General features: G+C 30.6%; 2 protein-coding genes across 2 annotated transcripts; one reads left to right on the plus strand and one right to left on the minus strand.

Moving 5' to 3' along the window:
- Positions 1-290: 290 nt before the first annotated feature.
- On the plus strand, positions 291-1,126 carry LOC8282501 (cytochrome c oxidase assembly factor 6). Its single transcript, XM_002523446.4, has 3 exons — positions 291-451; positions 554-691; positions 797-1,126. The coding sequence occupies exons 1-3, from the start codon at positions 368-370 to the stop codon at positions 920-922; spliced, it is 348 nt and encodes a 115-aa protein (XP_002523492.2). The 5' UTR covers positions 291-367; the 3' UTR covers positions 923-1,126.
- Positions 1,127-5,856: 4,730 nt separating this feature from the next.
- Positions 5,857-9,706, minus strand: LOC8282500 (bHLH transcription factor RHL1). The gene is made up of 7 exons (XM_002523447.4): positions 8,866-9,706; positions 8,683-8,781; positions 8,404-8,568; positions 8,101-8,166; positions 7,613-7,678; positions 7,440-7,508; positions 5,857-6,761 (listed from the first exon to the last, which is right to left on the minus strand). Exons 1-7 carry the CDS (start codon positions 9,415-9,417, stop codon positions 6,354-6,356), a joined length of 1,425 nt encoding a protein of 474 aa, XP_002523493.1. The 5' UTR covers positions 9,418-9,706; the 3' UTR covers positions 5,857-6,353.
- Positions 9,707-14,678: the final 4,972 nt, after the last annotated feature.

Genomic DNA, 14,678 nt, shown 5'->3' on the forward strand with positions numbered 1-14,678 from the left:
GAAGTAATTTTATAATTGGGTATGAAATAAATTAATGTATAGTTATTTTAATCGAATTTGGATTTAAATATTCTTAAATAAATGGTATTCAAACCGTTGCTATTCTAACTTATTTTTACTTGAAGTGTTGTAAATAAACCTTCCTTAAATTAATATGGATTCTTAAATCCGTAACATGAGCCCACCAGATTATGGGCCTCCAATATAATCGTATCTCAGTGGGCTCAAAGTCGCATAAATAGGATTAGCCAGCCCATCCCAACCCAGCCCGTAAATTCTTCAAAGAAAAAGAAGCGAAGGTTAGCAAAGAAAAATTCGTGAAATAGGTTGCAGTATATGGAGTTTTAGAAGAAGAGCTCAAAATCCCATGACAATGGAAGCCTACGCATCAAGAAATCCTGACAAAATTCATGCTGATGTTCTCGTTAAAGCTAGAGAAGCTTGCTATAAAGTTCTCTCTCTTTCCTTTTTCCTTTTCATTTGCTTTGTTTTTAGCTTTCTTGAATAAGGATCTAATCTTTTCTTTATTTTTGTGTGTGTATGTTTGTATAAGGCCCGTGATGCTTTTTACGCGTGTTTAGAGAAGGAATCAGGAAAGAAACCAACAGAAATTGGGTCAGTGGGACTTCTTTATCCAATGGAGTGTAAAAATTCAAGAGCTAAATACGAAAAGGGTTGTCGTGCTTCTTGGGTAAAAAGAAATAAAACTTTCTTGTCTGAATTCGTTTTTTAATTTCATCTTTTTATTGATCAGTTTGGTAAAAAGTTTTTTATTGTAATCGTTTGAATTATATAGGTGAAGCATTTTGATCGGTTGTACGCCAGAGACAAGAGGGTGCAGAGGTTATTGGATGATAAAGATTCAAGGAGAGGTCCATTGTCTCTTCCACAGCCTTACACATTCAAGCATACCTCCAGTTAAAATCTTTTTGAAGGTTTTCTTTTTGTCTTTGTGGTGGGTTGTGTTTGAGGTGGTCTTATCTGTTTTAGGTTGTTGATGAATTCTGAAATTGTATAGTGATAATATTTTTTTTCACTTTGAAATTTAGCTTCTTGACTATGTGACAGTGACTGTTTAAGTGTTTAGAGTTTGATATACAATGGAGAATAGACACTAAATTTCTGATTTTGAGGCTGATGGTTGCGTTCTTTTTTTGGTAACATCAAACATCAAGTGATAGTGCAGCAAACTTTCTGATTAGAAATAGTTGATTAAATATATTTGAGGATAGCATCATCGCAGCTACAGAGCTGGACTAAGCCAGGGCCTTTTGGAAGATGGAAGCTAGCATAATGATCAAGTTACTTAGTAAGATGTAGAACTGATACAACTAATATATGCTAATTGTACTGTTAATGAGCCTCTCAATGGCATTAGAAACTAAATAATGAAAAAAGGGTGTACTCTTGCCTTGCAAGAGATGCTTGATACTGGACTCTGAAAATAGCATAAAAATAGTCCTTCGGGATATTGTTTTTGCTTAAATGCCCGAGTACTGTTTATGCTTTCCATATTTCTCACTTTTCAGTGGTCTTAGGATGCCTAACATTTTAAATAGTGCTAATTAAAGAAAGACATGGTATGTTATATCATTTTCCACTTTCTGAGTGATTAATATTAACTCTCCCTCTACTTCTGACATTAGTAATCTCGGAAGTACTTTGAGATTGAGATTGTCACAAACTTGTATTATTAAGAATTTATGCAATATATATTACTAAATTGTAGGCCTCTCTTCATTAGAGCATTCTAGTGCGGGGGACTACTACATGATATTCGAGGTGATAGATTATAACCAGGTTCCTTAGTAAATTGGATGCCCCTGCGACAGCAATTTCTGCAATCAAGGGGATAGAAATCTTTGACAAGCTTTGACATTGCTGTTATGTACTCAAGGGGATAGAAACATTTGACAAGTTTTGACATTGAAGGTTAGAAAATTTCAGCTGACGAGTCTTGTTTCCCAAATGCTTGCATACCTTACTACTGTGTCAAGTGATATAGCTTATTTTTATTCCTCTCCATGTGTCCAAACAATTTGGTTTTGTAGCAGAATTGTTGTTATTAGAAATTCTGCATGGTTATACATCTCTCGGTAGCAATTTGACTGTTCAATTTCTGCTATTTTTTGTGGTTATTTCCAGTACTTCTGTAAATTGTACTATTCCAGAAGTAGGCAGTGCTGAGAACTTTCTTTATATGGGAAACAATGCATCAAACAGACTTGCTTTGATCTATTCCTCAATGGGAAACAAGGCGTCAAACAGACTTGCTTTGATCTATTTCTTTAAGAATATAGATTGGAATAACCGAATCCATTTGCTTATGGACTGAGAGATTTGCCTATTTTTCCTCTTCAATTAGCTTTAAGTGATTTACATTTGTATTGTTCTACATATCAATGGTGTTTACTTGTCAAGCATGTTAAATTTGTACCAGAAACTAAATCGAAAACACAGTAAATCAGCTCAGGCAGAGGCAAGTGGCATGCCGTAATATTTGACGGGCCAGTTTTTGTTGCTTATAGGAAACTCATGTCTTTTAGATGAACTGATGAAGTCTTTTCCAAAGTGTGCTCCATGCAAATTGAAGAAAGGTGGCTGAAATAGATAGAATGTGAAATAGAGCTTGCGTTCAAGTTATGTTACAAGCTAGTTGTCAAGATTTGCAGTGGAGAAACATGTAACTATATCAGGTTTCAAATGTTGGTAGGAAGTGTTTTGCGAGTGAAATTAACAATATACAGGATGCCTGCTTTTTAATGTATGAATCAGTGTGCATTTCCGTAATGATGGTAATGCCATATGACTGAAGTGATGCACGGGATATTAACTTGAGGTTTGCTGAACTGCTGCTTTTTATTGCTCTTCAGTTGCCAGAACATGAAACATGTCTGTTAAAAGTGGCAAATGCTCATTTAGCTATAATTTAGCCCTTAAATCATGCTGCAATATTTTCTTTCCATTGTAATATTTCCTCAACATGTATAGATCTATCGTAACTCTATATAAAGAGCATCATATGGACTTTATTAAATCACCAAATACACAAATTATTCTTCATTATAGTTATTATGGTATTGGAGTTGCTCTTTTGCTTGCGACGATGGATTTGGACCTGGCTGTTTGCATGTCATCCTAAGCGTGAGGAAGGGTATTGTAATAGAAGTTGTATTTATATCCACATGGTCTACTTGTTCGTTGTTATGATGTATATATCTGAATTGAGCATTCTCTTCCCTTTCCCTTACCACTCTATGGGGCATGGGGATTCCTATAGATTAAAGCATAGCCCAAATTCTATTTTCTTTTATTGAATATCAGGCTCTTAGGAACCAAGGTAAATGCATTTTGTGCTAAGAAGCAGCTGGCACATTTTCCACGTCTTTATAAGTTAGAACATTTTAAAAAAAAGAAAAAAACCTGACACAGTTAGATATCTTTTGGCCAAATTTATAATTATTAAAATTAACTTAAATAATAATATAAAAACCATTAAATTGTAGAAAATTAGACTAATAATTCCAAAATTAATTTTCTAAATCTATTATAAAATAATTTATTATATCTAATTTAAGAAAATAAAGAGGAAGTAAGATATCAAAAACAAATTTAACTGAATTCATGGAAAAGATGTTAATTTATATTTAACGTGCCACACTACTACTCATGAATGTTTCTTTTACTTTTCTGGAATCAATTCTGTGATCGATTTGTATGTGTTTACAGTTCAGTATTTGATATTGGATTTCGATTCTCATACTTTAATTTATCTTTTTTTCTGAGTTTTAATTTTTGTGGCAGCATCTGCATTCCTCTTAGCCATCTTTTTATTGTTGCTTGAACTCTGCCATGATGCATCAATTGCAGAATTTTTCTTTCTTTTTCCTTTTTTTTGCATCAAAATATTCCATGACACATGGTTTTGTTTCTGTTTTTTAATTTCTTTCTTCTCCTTTTAGCCTGAGCATTGAATTTGAATGGGTTATAGAAAAACATGATGAAGAGAGAAGTTTCAGGAAGAGGTAGCCATTAATGCAAAGCAGTGACCAAGTACATTAAAGAATGTAAGAAGAAATCATGTGGTTATAATTTAGTTCTGATAATATAGTTTAAGTGCTTGCAAACTGTCTCTGTAGTCTGAACCCTGAACTAACAGCCTTGTTTTAAAAAAAATTCCTTGTTTTGACTGCCCTATTCTGTATATGTATGGGCAAAACTATATTCTTTTTTTCTTTCCCTGTAACAGTATTATGATAAAGTATATATATATATATATATATATATATATATATATATATATATATATATATATATATATATATATATATATATATATTAATATTATGGTGATTATTGCTGTTGCATTGACAATAAGTAGTGGGCAACAAGTATCTTTGATATTCCCATGTGCTTGTTTTTCTATGTCAATGCTTTGCAATTGCATCTGATATTTGCAAGATCTGCTGAAACTATATGTTTTCATAATCATCTCTTTCAGTTCCAATTCATTGTGTGTCAGCCAAAGGCCTGGATCTCTCTCTCTCTCTCTCTCTCTCTCTCTGCATCTTGTGATATTATATTTTGGAAGGCCTGCCTGTTTATGGTATTATTTTCTAACTAAATATGTAAAATGGATTAAGAAGAAAATGAGATTCTTAGATAAGCATTAGGGTAACCTTTTGTTTAATCTATTCAAAGGACTACCTTTATCATTGCCATTCTAATTCTATTTGTCTTCTTGGATTCTAGCTCTGATGTTCAAGCAAACATCAAGTAATCATGATTTTTGAGCAAGATTATGCATAAATTCTAGTGAGCCATTCAAATTCCATTGATTAGTGTGTAGTCATAAGGTAGAGTTAATCAAAGGAAGAATTTTCCCAAGTGTGGAGAGACTTGAGCATGTAATTAAGTAGGTCTCTAATTAGTCGCTGCCCACTTCTTTAGTTATCTCTTGTTTGGAAATATGTTTACGGCCATAATGTTTCTTTACCTAACAATAAATTTGTTATACAATTCTTCCTTTTCTTTTTCCATCAAGAAAAAAAAAAAAAAAAAAAAGAGTTAGAATTATTGATATAGTAATTGAAGATAAATGCTTTCTTTTTTGCATCCGACAAGACTGAAACCTCACCTAACACTTTAATATTTTACTTGTCTAAAACCCAAATTCAATCTATATTATTATTATTATTATTATCAATGGAAATAGCATAATTTTCTAAATAATGAGTTAATTCTTGGGAGGAATTAATTGTATAGTCATATTATATCATGTAATGAGTCAAAGAAGTGTTTAAGATGAAGAGGATTAGGCTTCCCACTTCTTTCACCATTGGACTAATTAGTGACTAATGAGAGATCCTTTTCCTAAGAATTCATATGATAATAAATAAATAAATAAATATTATGAAAGAAGCAAAGGTAGAAACATATTTGGCCCGTCCACCACTAATAAAAGATTAGAGGTTTTCTTCATTAGAAATTCTTAAAGATTTAAAAACAAGAGAAAGAAAATGCGTTTATTTAACTCCTATTATTAAAATAATTTGAGAAGAAATTGATAATTTAATTACAAATTAAAAAAGAGTTGATATCTTCTTTAAATTTATATACTAGTTAGAAGAAATCACTTTTTCTTTAACCAAATTATTTATACAATCATTAATTTAATAACAAGAAGAAAAAAGGGGGCACGCCGTTGACTTCAAATCTAATCCACTCGTTTATTGTTTTATTTATATATATTTTAAAAACCTAATAACTTTCGACAAGCAAAACAAAAAACCCCAAAAGATTTAAAATCTATAAAACAAAAAGCAAAGCTGCCAACCCTTTTCCAGAGAGCACCCATATGAATATGATCCATAATAATTCAGTAATTATTAAAGTTAACCAAAATTCTAAAATAATTTTTTAATATAATACTAACATCATGATAGCGAACATCAATAATTTAAAATATTCAATCGCTATCCTCTAAACACATTATAATAAAATATAATAGAAAAGGAGAAACCCTAGAAAGCCCAGAAAATTAATACAAGAAAAGAAAATGATGATGATCATAATAATAATAATAACACATAGTCCTTGGGATTTGGCTAATCTTGTTTGTTTTCTTCTTGTTGGTGGTGGTGGCGGCGGCGGATGTTAGCTTCAGCTCAAAGTCTACGAGAATACGACGTCGTGTGAAACACTACTACTAGTTTCTATAAAAGACCCCTTATTTTCGTAGACTTTGAAACGGCCGTTGAATCCTCCACGTCAGACTCTTTTTTGTTTTTCTTTTAAATTTACTAAACCAGTAAGAGAGAGAAAAGAAAAGGGACTCAGTCAACGTCCCGTTATCAGGGCTTGGAAACGGAAGCGGCATCTTTAACGGAAGGGTCGAGTCCGCCGTTACCCAAAGTAGCTGACTGGACAGTCAAAACAGACATACTAGGAGAAGAAGGACCTTCGCCGTTAGATTGAAGTAATCTGCTAGGGTTGAGAAGGGAGTTGGTGGTGGTGTTCCTGTTGTGACACGTGGCGGTAGAAATAGCAGTGGCGAGAGAAATAGGCATGAGGCAGAGACCTTTGCCTTGTAAGTACTGCATAGCGGAACCCATATCTTCTTCCATAAGTTTAGCGACCTGGTGTTCCGTCACTGTTAAGCTGTCGTTAGAAGACGGCGTTTGGCTGCTGTTGTTGGCGCGTGGAAGGGACCCATTACCAGCAGCACCATTAGCATTGGCTTGAATACAGTCGCCACCTCCCTACAAACGGAACGAAACAAAACAAAAAACGACATCCTTTTAATATATCATTGTTTCTTTATTTTCTGTTGATGATAAATAAAAAAAAAAGGAAAGTTGTCTGTCTAGAGACAAAGAGAGAGAAGGGAATCTGAAAAAGTGAGCACGCGTGCTGCTTTAGGTTTGTCGTTTAATGAAGGTTTTGATTGGGAGAGAGAGAGGATATTTTGAGGTGGTTGTTGAGGTTTTTCTTGATGTTTTTGATGGCTATGTTTTTTTGTTTTAGTTAAGCTTATGATGCTTACGTTTTCACATGTAATGTATGACCCTCCTCTTATGGAATGTTTCACATGTTTTTTCCTTCTATTTATCTTTCTACATTACATCTGCTAAAATTTATTTAAATTTTTAAAAACATTTTGTCCCAATTTAGTATCAAGTTGATAAATAATGTATAAAATATTAATATATATATATATATATATATATATATATATATATATATATATATTGCACATATTAATTTATTATGTATTATATAATGTATATTATCAAATCTAGAATTTCTCTAATATTTTTTGTTGTTGTGAGGATTAAAAGTCAATGTGATTTGATTTTCAGACCTATTCCATTAGCAATAAAATATAAAATGAATGAATGGGGTGTAAATTGAATTAAGAAAAAAGAAAAAAAGAGTACCTCAGAGGAGATATCAGCGACGAGGGGAGCAACAGCAGCAGCACCGCCCAATCTGCTCATGCTCAGAACCTGCAGTAAAACAGTTAGCATTAGTAAATATAGTTAATTAAGAAGAGAATCCTTTTCTATTATTATTAATTATGAACAAAATAAAAGGAAAGAGGGATAAGAACCTTGACTTGAAGCTGGAGGAATTTGACATAGTCGATGATCTCATCTAGCATTGAAGCCTTGTCTGTCTGTCATTCCACAAACACTTCCCCCATTTCAGAATTTTCTTCATTATTTAATTCATAAATTAGTGAACCCAGATATATTTATCCCCCGATATATTCGCCAGTAATTGCGGACCCATTTTAGAGTACAATTACCACATTTCATCAGATTTTCCATTTTCCATTTTCCATTTTCCAAGTACGCACGGAAGAAAATAATGCAATCTACGTGGAATTCCCTTTAAACTACAAAACAGTCACCTAATCTTATATCACCTACCACTCCAACATCAACACCTGTACGCGCTAAATCCCCATGAATTATTTTAAAATCACCAATTGAATACCATTTTGACGCGTCAACCTCTATTAAAATGTGAACTGTGCTAACTGCTTCAGATAAACATTGCCAAAATATATACTGCAACTAAAATAAATGGGGTTACCTTGTTGGCATTGGGAACCAGTTCCTGCAGAGCTTTCATTCTCTCTGCAATTCTTTCTCTTCGTAACTGTCCATCAAAGAAACAAAAAGAAATTAATCCAAGTTAAAAAAAGAAAAAAAAAAAGAAAGATCAGAATGTAACCCACACAGAGGTAATTAAGTTCGTTTGGTTGCCTAGAAAACATAAGAGAGAAAGTACGAGAAATAACACGTACTGCTCTTTCCCAAAAATAAAGAAACAAACACAAACGGACGATGATGCTAATTGGAATTTGCTTTAGTATGATGTTGATAAGGCTCTTACTCTCTCAGCTATGCTGTGTGGGTCAGTGGCTTGACCCCTTCTAGCCCTAACCCTTTGTCTGGGTTGAGCAGGTGCACCGCCGGTTGATCCGCTTGCTTGTGGTTGGTTCATCATCGCTCCTCCTGGACTGCCAAAGTTCTGTGCCTGCATCGCTGCCGCTCCTCCCTGTTCATAAATAATACTGTCGTCTGGTTATTAAGAGTAGTACAGAGTTCTCGGATTCAATTTCGAGAACAAATAAGTAAATGAAGTAAAGGAAAGAGTAAAAATAATAGATGCCTGAGGATGGTGAAAATGCTGGTTTGAGGACTGGCCAGTTCCATGCATAGATCCAGTACCAAACCCATTATACAGTCCCTGCACTGACCCGTCTCCGCCCTAAACGAAAAACAAATTAATGTCACCACAAAAGGAAAAAAAAATGCTAAAAGAAAGAGAAAAAAAAACCCTAAAAATATTTACCTGATTAGGAGACTTGAACCCGTCTAGGACGTCGTTTTGACCCAGCCCACCTCTAGCCGCCGCCGCCATCATTAGCTGTTGCTGAAGCATCAACTTAGCAGCAGCGGCAGCAGCTGCAGGAGACGGTCCTCCTCCTCCGCCGCCGCCGCTGATTTGGTGTTGTCTAAGCTTGGATGCCAAAAGGACAGACTCATCGAAGTTATGGAAACCGACATTATTATTACTGTCAGGTAAAGACGGCGGCGTCTCGTCTGATAAGTCTCTAGGTTTAGGCAAATTAAGGTTTGCTGTTGTTGTAAGGTCCCAAGGAGATTTAAGGTCAGCCCAAGAACAAGAAGGGAGAGTAGAAAGCATCTGTTCAAGAAAATCATCGTTTGAAGAAGGAGAAGGATCAAAATGAGGGTTCTGGATCTGCTGATTTTGAAGGTCTTGATGATGATGATGATGATGATTATGATGAATAGGGATTTGAGATGTTGATGTTGTTGTTGCTGTTGATGATTGGTTCAGAAGTGTGTTTATTCCTTGCATTTCTCTGCTACAAGGTTGCATATCTCTCTTTCCTTTCAAAAATATCAGATACAAATTCTTAATTTTGGGTTTTCTTTGAGTTTAGGGTAGCATTTGAGTTTCTCTTTCTTCCTTTCCTTTGGGTTTAGAATGTTTTATTAGTAGCTGAAGAAGGAGAAGAAGAAGGACAAAGGATTATGTGAAATTTTGGGCTAAGGATGTTAAATAGCAAAAGTGGCAGTAGTAGCAACAGTAGAAGAAGAAGAAGAAGAAGAAGAAGTTGTTGGTTTCTTTAGCTAAATTTGTTCTCTTTATGTCCCTTTGTAGCTTTCTGTATTAGTCATACATTACTGTAGTAGTAGGGTTACCAAGGACTTTTACTTTCTCTCTGGTCAAACGACAGGCGCGTTCCTTCCACTTTCTTTGAACCTCTCTTTCGAAATATTGAAATTGAAGTAACAGTTGTTATCTGTATTCTACTACTATTTTCTTTTTTTTCCTCTTCTTTGATTGGATTAATTAGGTTTGGATTAAAATTTTACACAAAGATAACAACAATAGTAATTGAGCTTTTCTCTCAAAAAATGAAATAGTAATTAAGCTATACTTAATGGATTATATATATTTATTTATTTAAATTAGGAAATCTACAATATTTTTTTATTAATTTATTATTTAATAAATCACATTTCTAATTAAGCACTGATTTTAATCCTAAAAGAATAATTAATAGTACTAATATTTTATTTAAATAATAATTATTCTAAAAATAAAATATTAATTATATTTTAAAATTATATTAACTAACAAATTATTTTTAATCAGATAATAATTTTTTTAAAAATATTAAATTGTATAATAAATTAAATTTTTAATTATAACATCTAATTCTAAAATATAGTAATATCAATTATATAAATAGTATTAGTATATATAATATTATTCATCAAAATAATTTTTATAAAATATATTAATAAAATTTTAAAATATTAGAAAAATTATGAAATCTAAAAATATTTAATTTACTGTTATTTTTAAATATAATAATAAATATTAAATATTTAAAATTTTATTTATAAATTTATTTTTATAATTATATAATGATAATGATCGTAAAATACGATCATAATTTGATGCTGTGAATGAAAAGCAAAATGTTGAAAAAGAAAAAAAAGATAAATGTATAACTATAAAATGAGCTTTATTTATTTACACGTAAAATGGGAAGAGTGGCAATTTGCAAAATTAAGTTCTAGGTCTCGCGTGGTCACAGCCAACCCCAGTAAGGTTCCCTAAGAGGGTTAATAGAAAAAATGCGTACAAAATGTTTTAATCAATTCCTTAATCACTAGAGTTCTATGATTAATTTAATTTCTTCTTATTTTATACTTAGTTCATTTCTATCACTATATCCATATAATATTACATTTTATCATTTAGTAGTAATTAATATTTCTCAAACAAAAAATTAGTTACTAATAAAATAAAATAAATTTCATGAAAATCTAATTATTGTACAATTGATTAAATATAACTTAACTTATTTACTATTAATTGTCTATCCATACGAACTATTACTATTATTTTAGCTCATAAGTATTTTTCAGAACTTGTACGACGGTAATTCAACTAATAATAAATTGAGATATTTAATAAATAGTATAATTGATGGGATTTTAAAACTTTTTCTTTCATGTATTATATATTGATAAATAATTAATGAATACAATTAATATACTATTTTATAGGACTTGAATTAGTGATACATAGGAAGAAAATTAGACAGATAAGAAAAAATATAATTTGACTGTGAAATGAGCCAAATCATTAAAACACATAGGCAGAATCGGTGGAAATATTTGCCAAAGGTGCAAGATTTTTTCCATATTGAATTAGCCCTGATGAAATCTCTAAGATGAAGAGGTCGACTATACCACAATAGATTTTAGTCTTTTAGGCAAAGGAAATTCCTTTGGTGATTATGGGCAACTAGTCTGATCCCACCGGAAGTAGGGAGCACTTTCTATTCTACATTGATTGAATCAGGAATTATCTTAGCTAATCAAGTCCAATGAAATCAAATTCTAGAACCTGACAATTGTTTTTCCATCACTTTCTGATCAATTTTGATTCAAGCAGCAGTAAATTATTGTTTAATTAGAAGAGTAACTATTTTTCTTATATTACCGCCAAATTCTTATGTTTAGTTCTTGCATCCATTTCCGCTAATTAGCTAATTATTCAATAAGAATTTATAAAAATTTAGATTAACTTTACATATAGAAATTTATATGAAAAAGTTTTAGTATGTAGCTTACCTAGAAAGTACATATTAAATTTTATAAATTTTAATTAAATAAAATTTTAGGTTGTTTTACCTTTCTATATGTTTATTTAATGAAAATTTATAAAATTTGAATTAAATTTATACAGAAAGTTTTATCTTATTAGAAATTTATATGCATGATAGTAAGTGTATATTTCAATTTTAAAACCAAGAAAAAGAACTTTGAGTTCCATCTATTTCGATCCTATCTAACCATAAAAATAAAAGAAAATCTCATTAAGAATATAATCAAAGGACACAAAAGCCCTGAAGGAAATGGAAAAAAAAATAAAGCATTACCTATTATTGTTTAAAAAAAACATTTCATTAAGCAAATAATTTAGCAATTAATATTCTATTTGCTGAAAATAGGACCAAAGAAGCACAAAGGAATCTAAGCACTGATATATATTGATAAGCAATCTGATTAGTTGTTCAAAAACCATGTTCATTGTAACATATCTATTAGGGGATACCTGCACGTTAATTTTCAGGCCAAATATCATATATATATATATGTATATATATTTGTTTTCCCTGAAATAATGCTAAAATTACACCCTTATGTTTCTTTTTCTTATACTCTTCTCAGAAACTATGAAGGTGGTTGTATGGCAGTTTCTGTAAGCTCTAACCTATCAGTGTTTTCTGCAACTATGGTTGAACTTTTGGCTATTAGGGAAGGGTTTCGGTTTGGAATGGGAGTGTGGGTTCTCTGACTTAGAGGTCGGAAAGTTTTTCCACTAATGGTATCGCCATGATGCTTGATGATGTGATTTACATTCTAAGTAATGGTTTGGATGTTGAGGACATTCATATGTTATCTGGTTTCTTATTTGTGAACAGTGTGATATAGTAGTTCATGCTTAGCTGGTTTTGATAATTTTTGCAATTTCAAAATTATAAATCAATGATATATTCAGATGTAATATATATCAAATAAAATACAAATGCATATATGAGATATTTAATAGTTGTCTGATTAAATTTAGAATAAAGTTTTTGGTTCACAAATTTTTTACATCATTTTTGTTTTCTATGATATTATAAAATCTTTAATAAAAAATATTTTTAAAAATAAATTTAAAATATTATTGTTTATTTTAAGAAATTTAAAATATTATTGTTTATTTTAAAAATTTAAAATATTATTGTTTATTTTAAAAAATTTAAAATAATTAAATAAAATTATTAAAATATAAAAAATTCAAGGTTAATTGATAATAAGGCAAATATAAATAAAGCATTAAAATTTCTTTTTAATGGAATTTCTACGGAAAAGTAAAAATGACACATTATAAATAGAAGTTTCTAATATCTTTTCTTTTTCACTTTAATAATCTACTGTTACTATTAGAAATCTATGATCTCATATTAATATAACATAGTTTTCAATAATATGGTGACTTCAGTAAGTGATTTAGTACACAAAAATAAAAGCGCGATAAATAATATTAATATACATGTTTATAATTTTATAACAATCTTAGAAATATTTCGATATTTTATTTGATAAGAAAACTACTAGATATAACTTTATTATTAAAATTAATGTTGTATATTTTAATATTCCATTATCACAAAATAACAATAATAATCTAACAATTTGTTTGGTTTATGAAATTACTTAACTAATTAAGCTATAATATTAATAAATAACACTACATTTTGTACATGTAATAGAGGTTGGCTTAATAATTCCAAGTACTTAGCTAATCCAGGAAATCAATCTTATCCAATACCAACCCCTCTATGTCTTTAGTAAGCCATCTACAATGAGATTACTAATTCTATAAAAAATAAAGTTCTAATTTCTAAAATAGTCTTACTTTTTTACTTTGTTTACTTAAAAATAACTTTATAAATTTCACTTTTATTTTTTACTTATTAGTTTAAAAGTTATATTAAGTTAACTATTTCCACCAAAATTTATATAACATATTTTATTGCTAATGTGGCTATAGTGGTTTAATCTTAAAATTTATATTCTTGCACCTATATATTATAAGCTTTTTTTTAAATAGTTCATAATTTTTTTTATTTTTGCATAATAAATTTGATTTATAATTATTAATAAGATTCAATGGAAAGAGCACTAAAATTTTATCCAATAAACTTGCAAAAATAATTAATATTATAAAAAGTAATTAATACTATATAATTTATAGACTTTTTGAGAAAAATAAAAAGAAGAAATTAGACAATTTGAAGGGCTGCTCCTAAAGGGCCCAACGAATTTCTAATTGGAATTATAGGATCTCTTTTAATTGATTCTTTTATTAGATTGTGATGTTGTACATATAATATATAGCAAAATGGGTTTAGGTAATATAATTATTTTAGTAATCTATCTTATTAATTAAATTATCCTACCAAATATTGAAATATAAGAATAGAATTAATAATATTATGGATTAGAATATTTGTACCAAATAAAGTTTAAAGAAGCAATTCTATAGCACAAACCTAAAATAACGAGGAAAAAATGACATTAATGAAAAAAGCCCAAGTATATTATCCACATAGCTAGGGGGTTTGTACTAAATACAACCCTTAGATTGATTCCAATGAGGTTGGTTCCAGCTTGGGTCGATGGTTCTGATTTAGGACCGGTTCTGGTTCATTATGATATTGAATCTTAATTGATCCTTAGTTACTGCTAAAGATTTTGAGCCGGCTTATATTTGAATTTTTAACCAATCCAGGTCTACCTCTCGGGTAAGGTTAAGATTGATAACAAACTGGCTATCTAAAATTAAAGCAAAGAGTGCAAAACTAAAAGACTCTGATATGGTAAGCATTTGCACATGTAATGTCTGTCAGTTAATGATTTATTGTACTTTAATTTCGGCCTGTGATTTCAATGGTTGGTTGTGTGCAAACTTCGTAAACCAAAGAACAAAAGAAGATACTTAGCAGTCTTTAGTCTTGAAATAGGGTTAGCATAAATTCTACTGTTAAATTCTTTCAAAGACAT

The sequence above is a fragment of the Ricinus communis genome, chromosome 3 (assembly GCF_019578655.1).
Source record: "Ricinus communis isolate WT05 ecotype wild-type chromosome 3, ASM1957865v1, whole genome shotgun sequence".
NCBI lineage: Eukaryota > Viridiplantae > Streptophyta > Magnoliopsida > Malpighiales > Euphorbiaceae > Ricinus > Ricinus communis.

Excerpts from the sequence above, each read along its gene's own strand:
- LOC8282501 (XM_002523446.4), top strand. The coding sequence starts at position 368 with ATGACAATGGAAGCCTACGCATCAAGAAATCCTGACAAAATTCATGCT. Across the intron at positions 452-553 it reads CTAGAGAAGCTTGCTATAAA|GCCCGTGATGCTTTTTACGC; the intron begins GTTCTCTCTCTT and ends TGTTTGTATAAG. Across the intron at positions 692-796 it reads AGGGTTGTCGTGCTTCTTGG|GTGAAGCATTTTGATCGGTT; the intron begins GTAAAAAGAAAT and ends TGAATTATATAG.
- LOC8282500 (XM_002523447.4), bottom strand. The coding sequence starts at position 9,417 with ATGCAACCTTGTAGCAGAGAAATGCAAGGAATAAACACACTTCTGAAC. Across the intron at positions 8,782-8,865 it reads GGTTCAAGTCTCCTAATCAG|GGCGGAGACGGGTCAGTGCA; the intron begins GTAAATATTTTT and ends TTTTTCGTTTAG. Across the intron at positions 6,762-7,439 it reads TCGCTGATATCTCCTCTGAG|GGAGGTGGCGACTGTATTCA; the intron begins GTACTCTTTTTT and ends TTCCGTTTGTAG.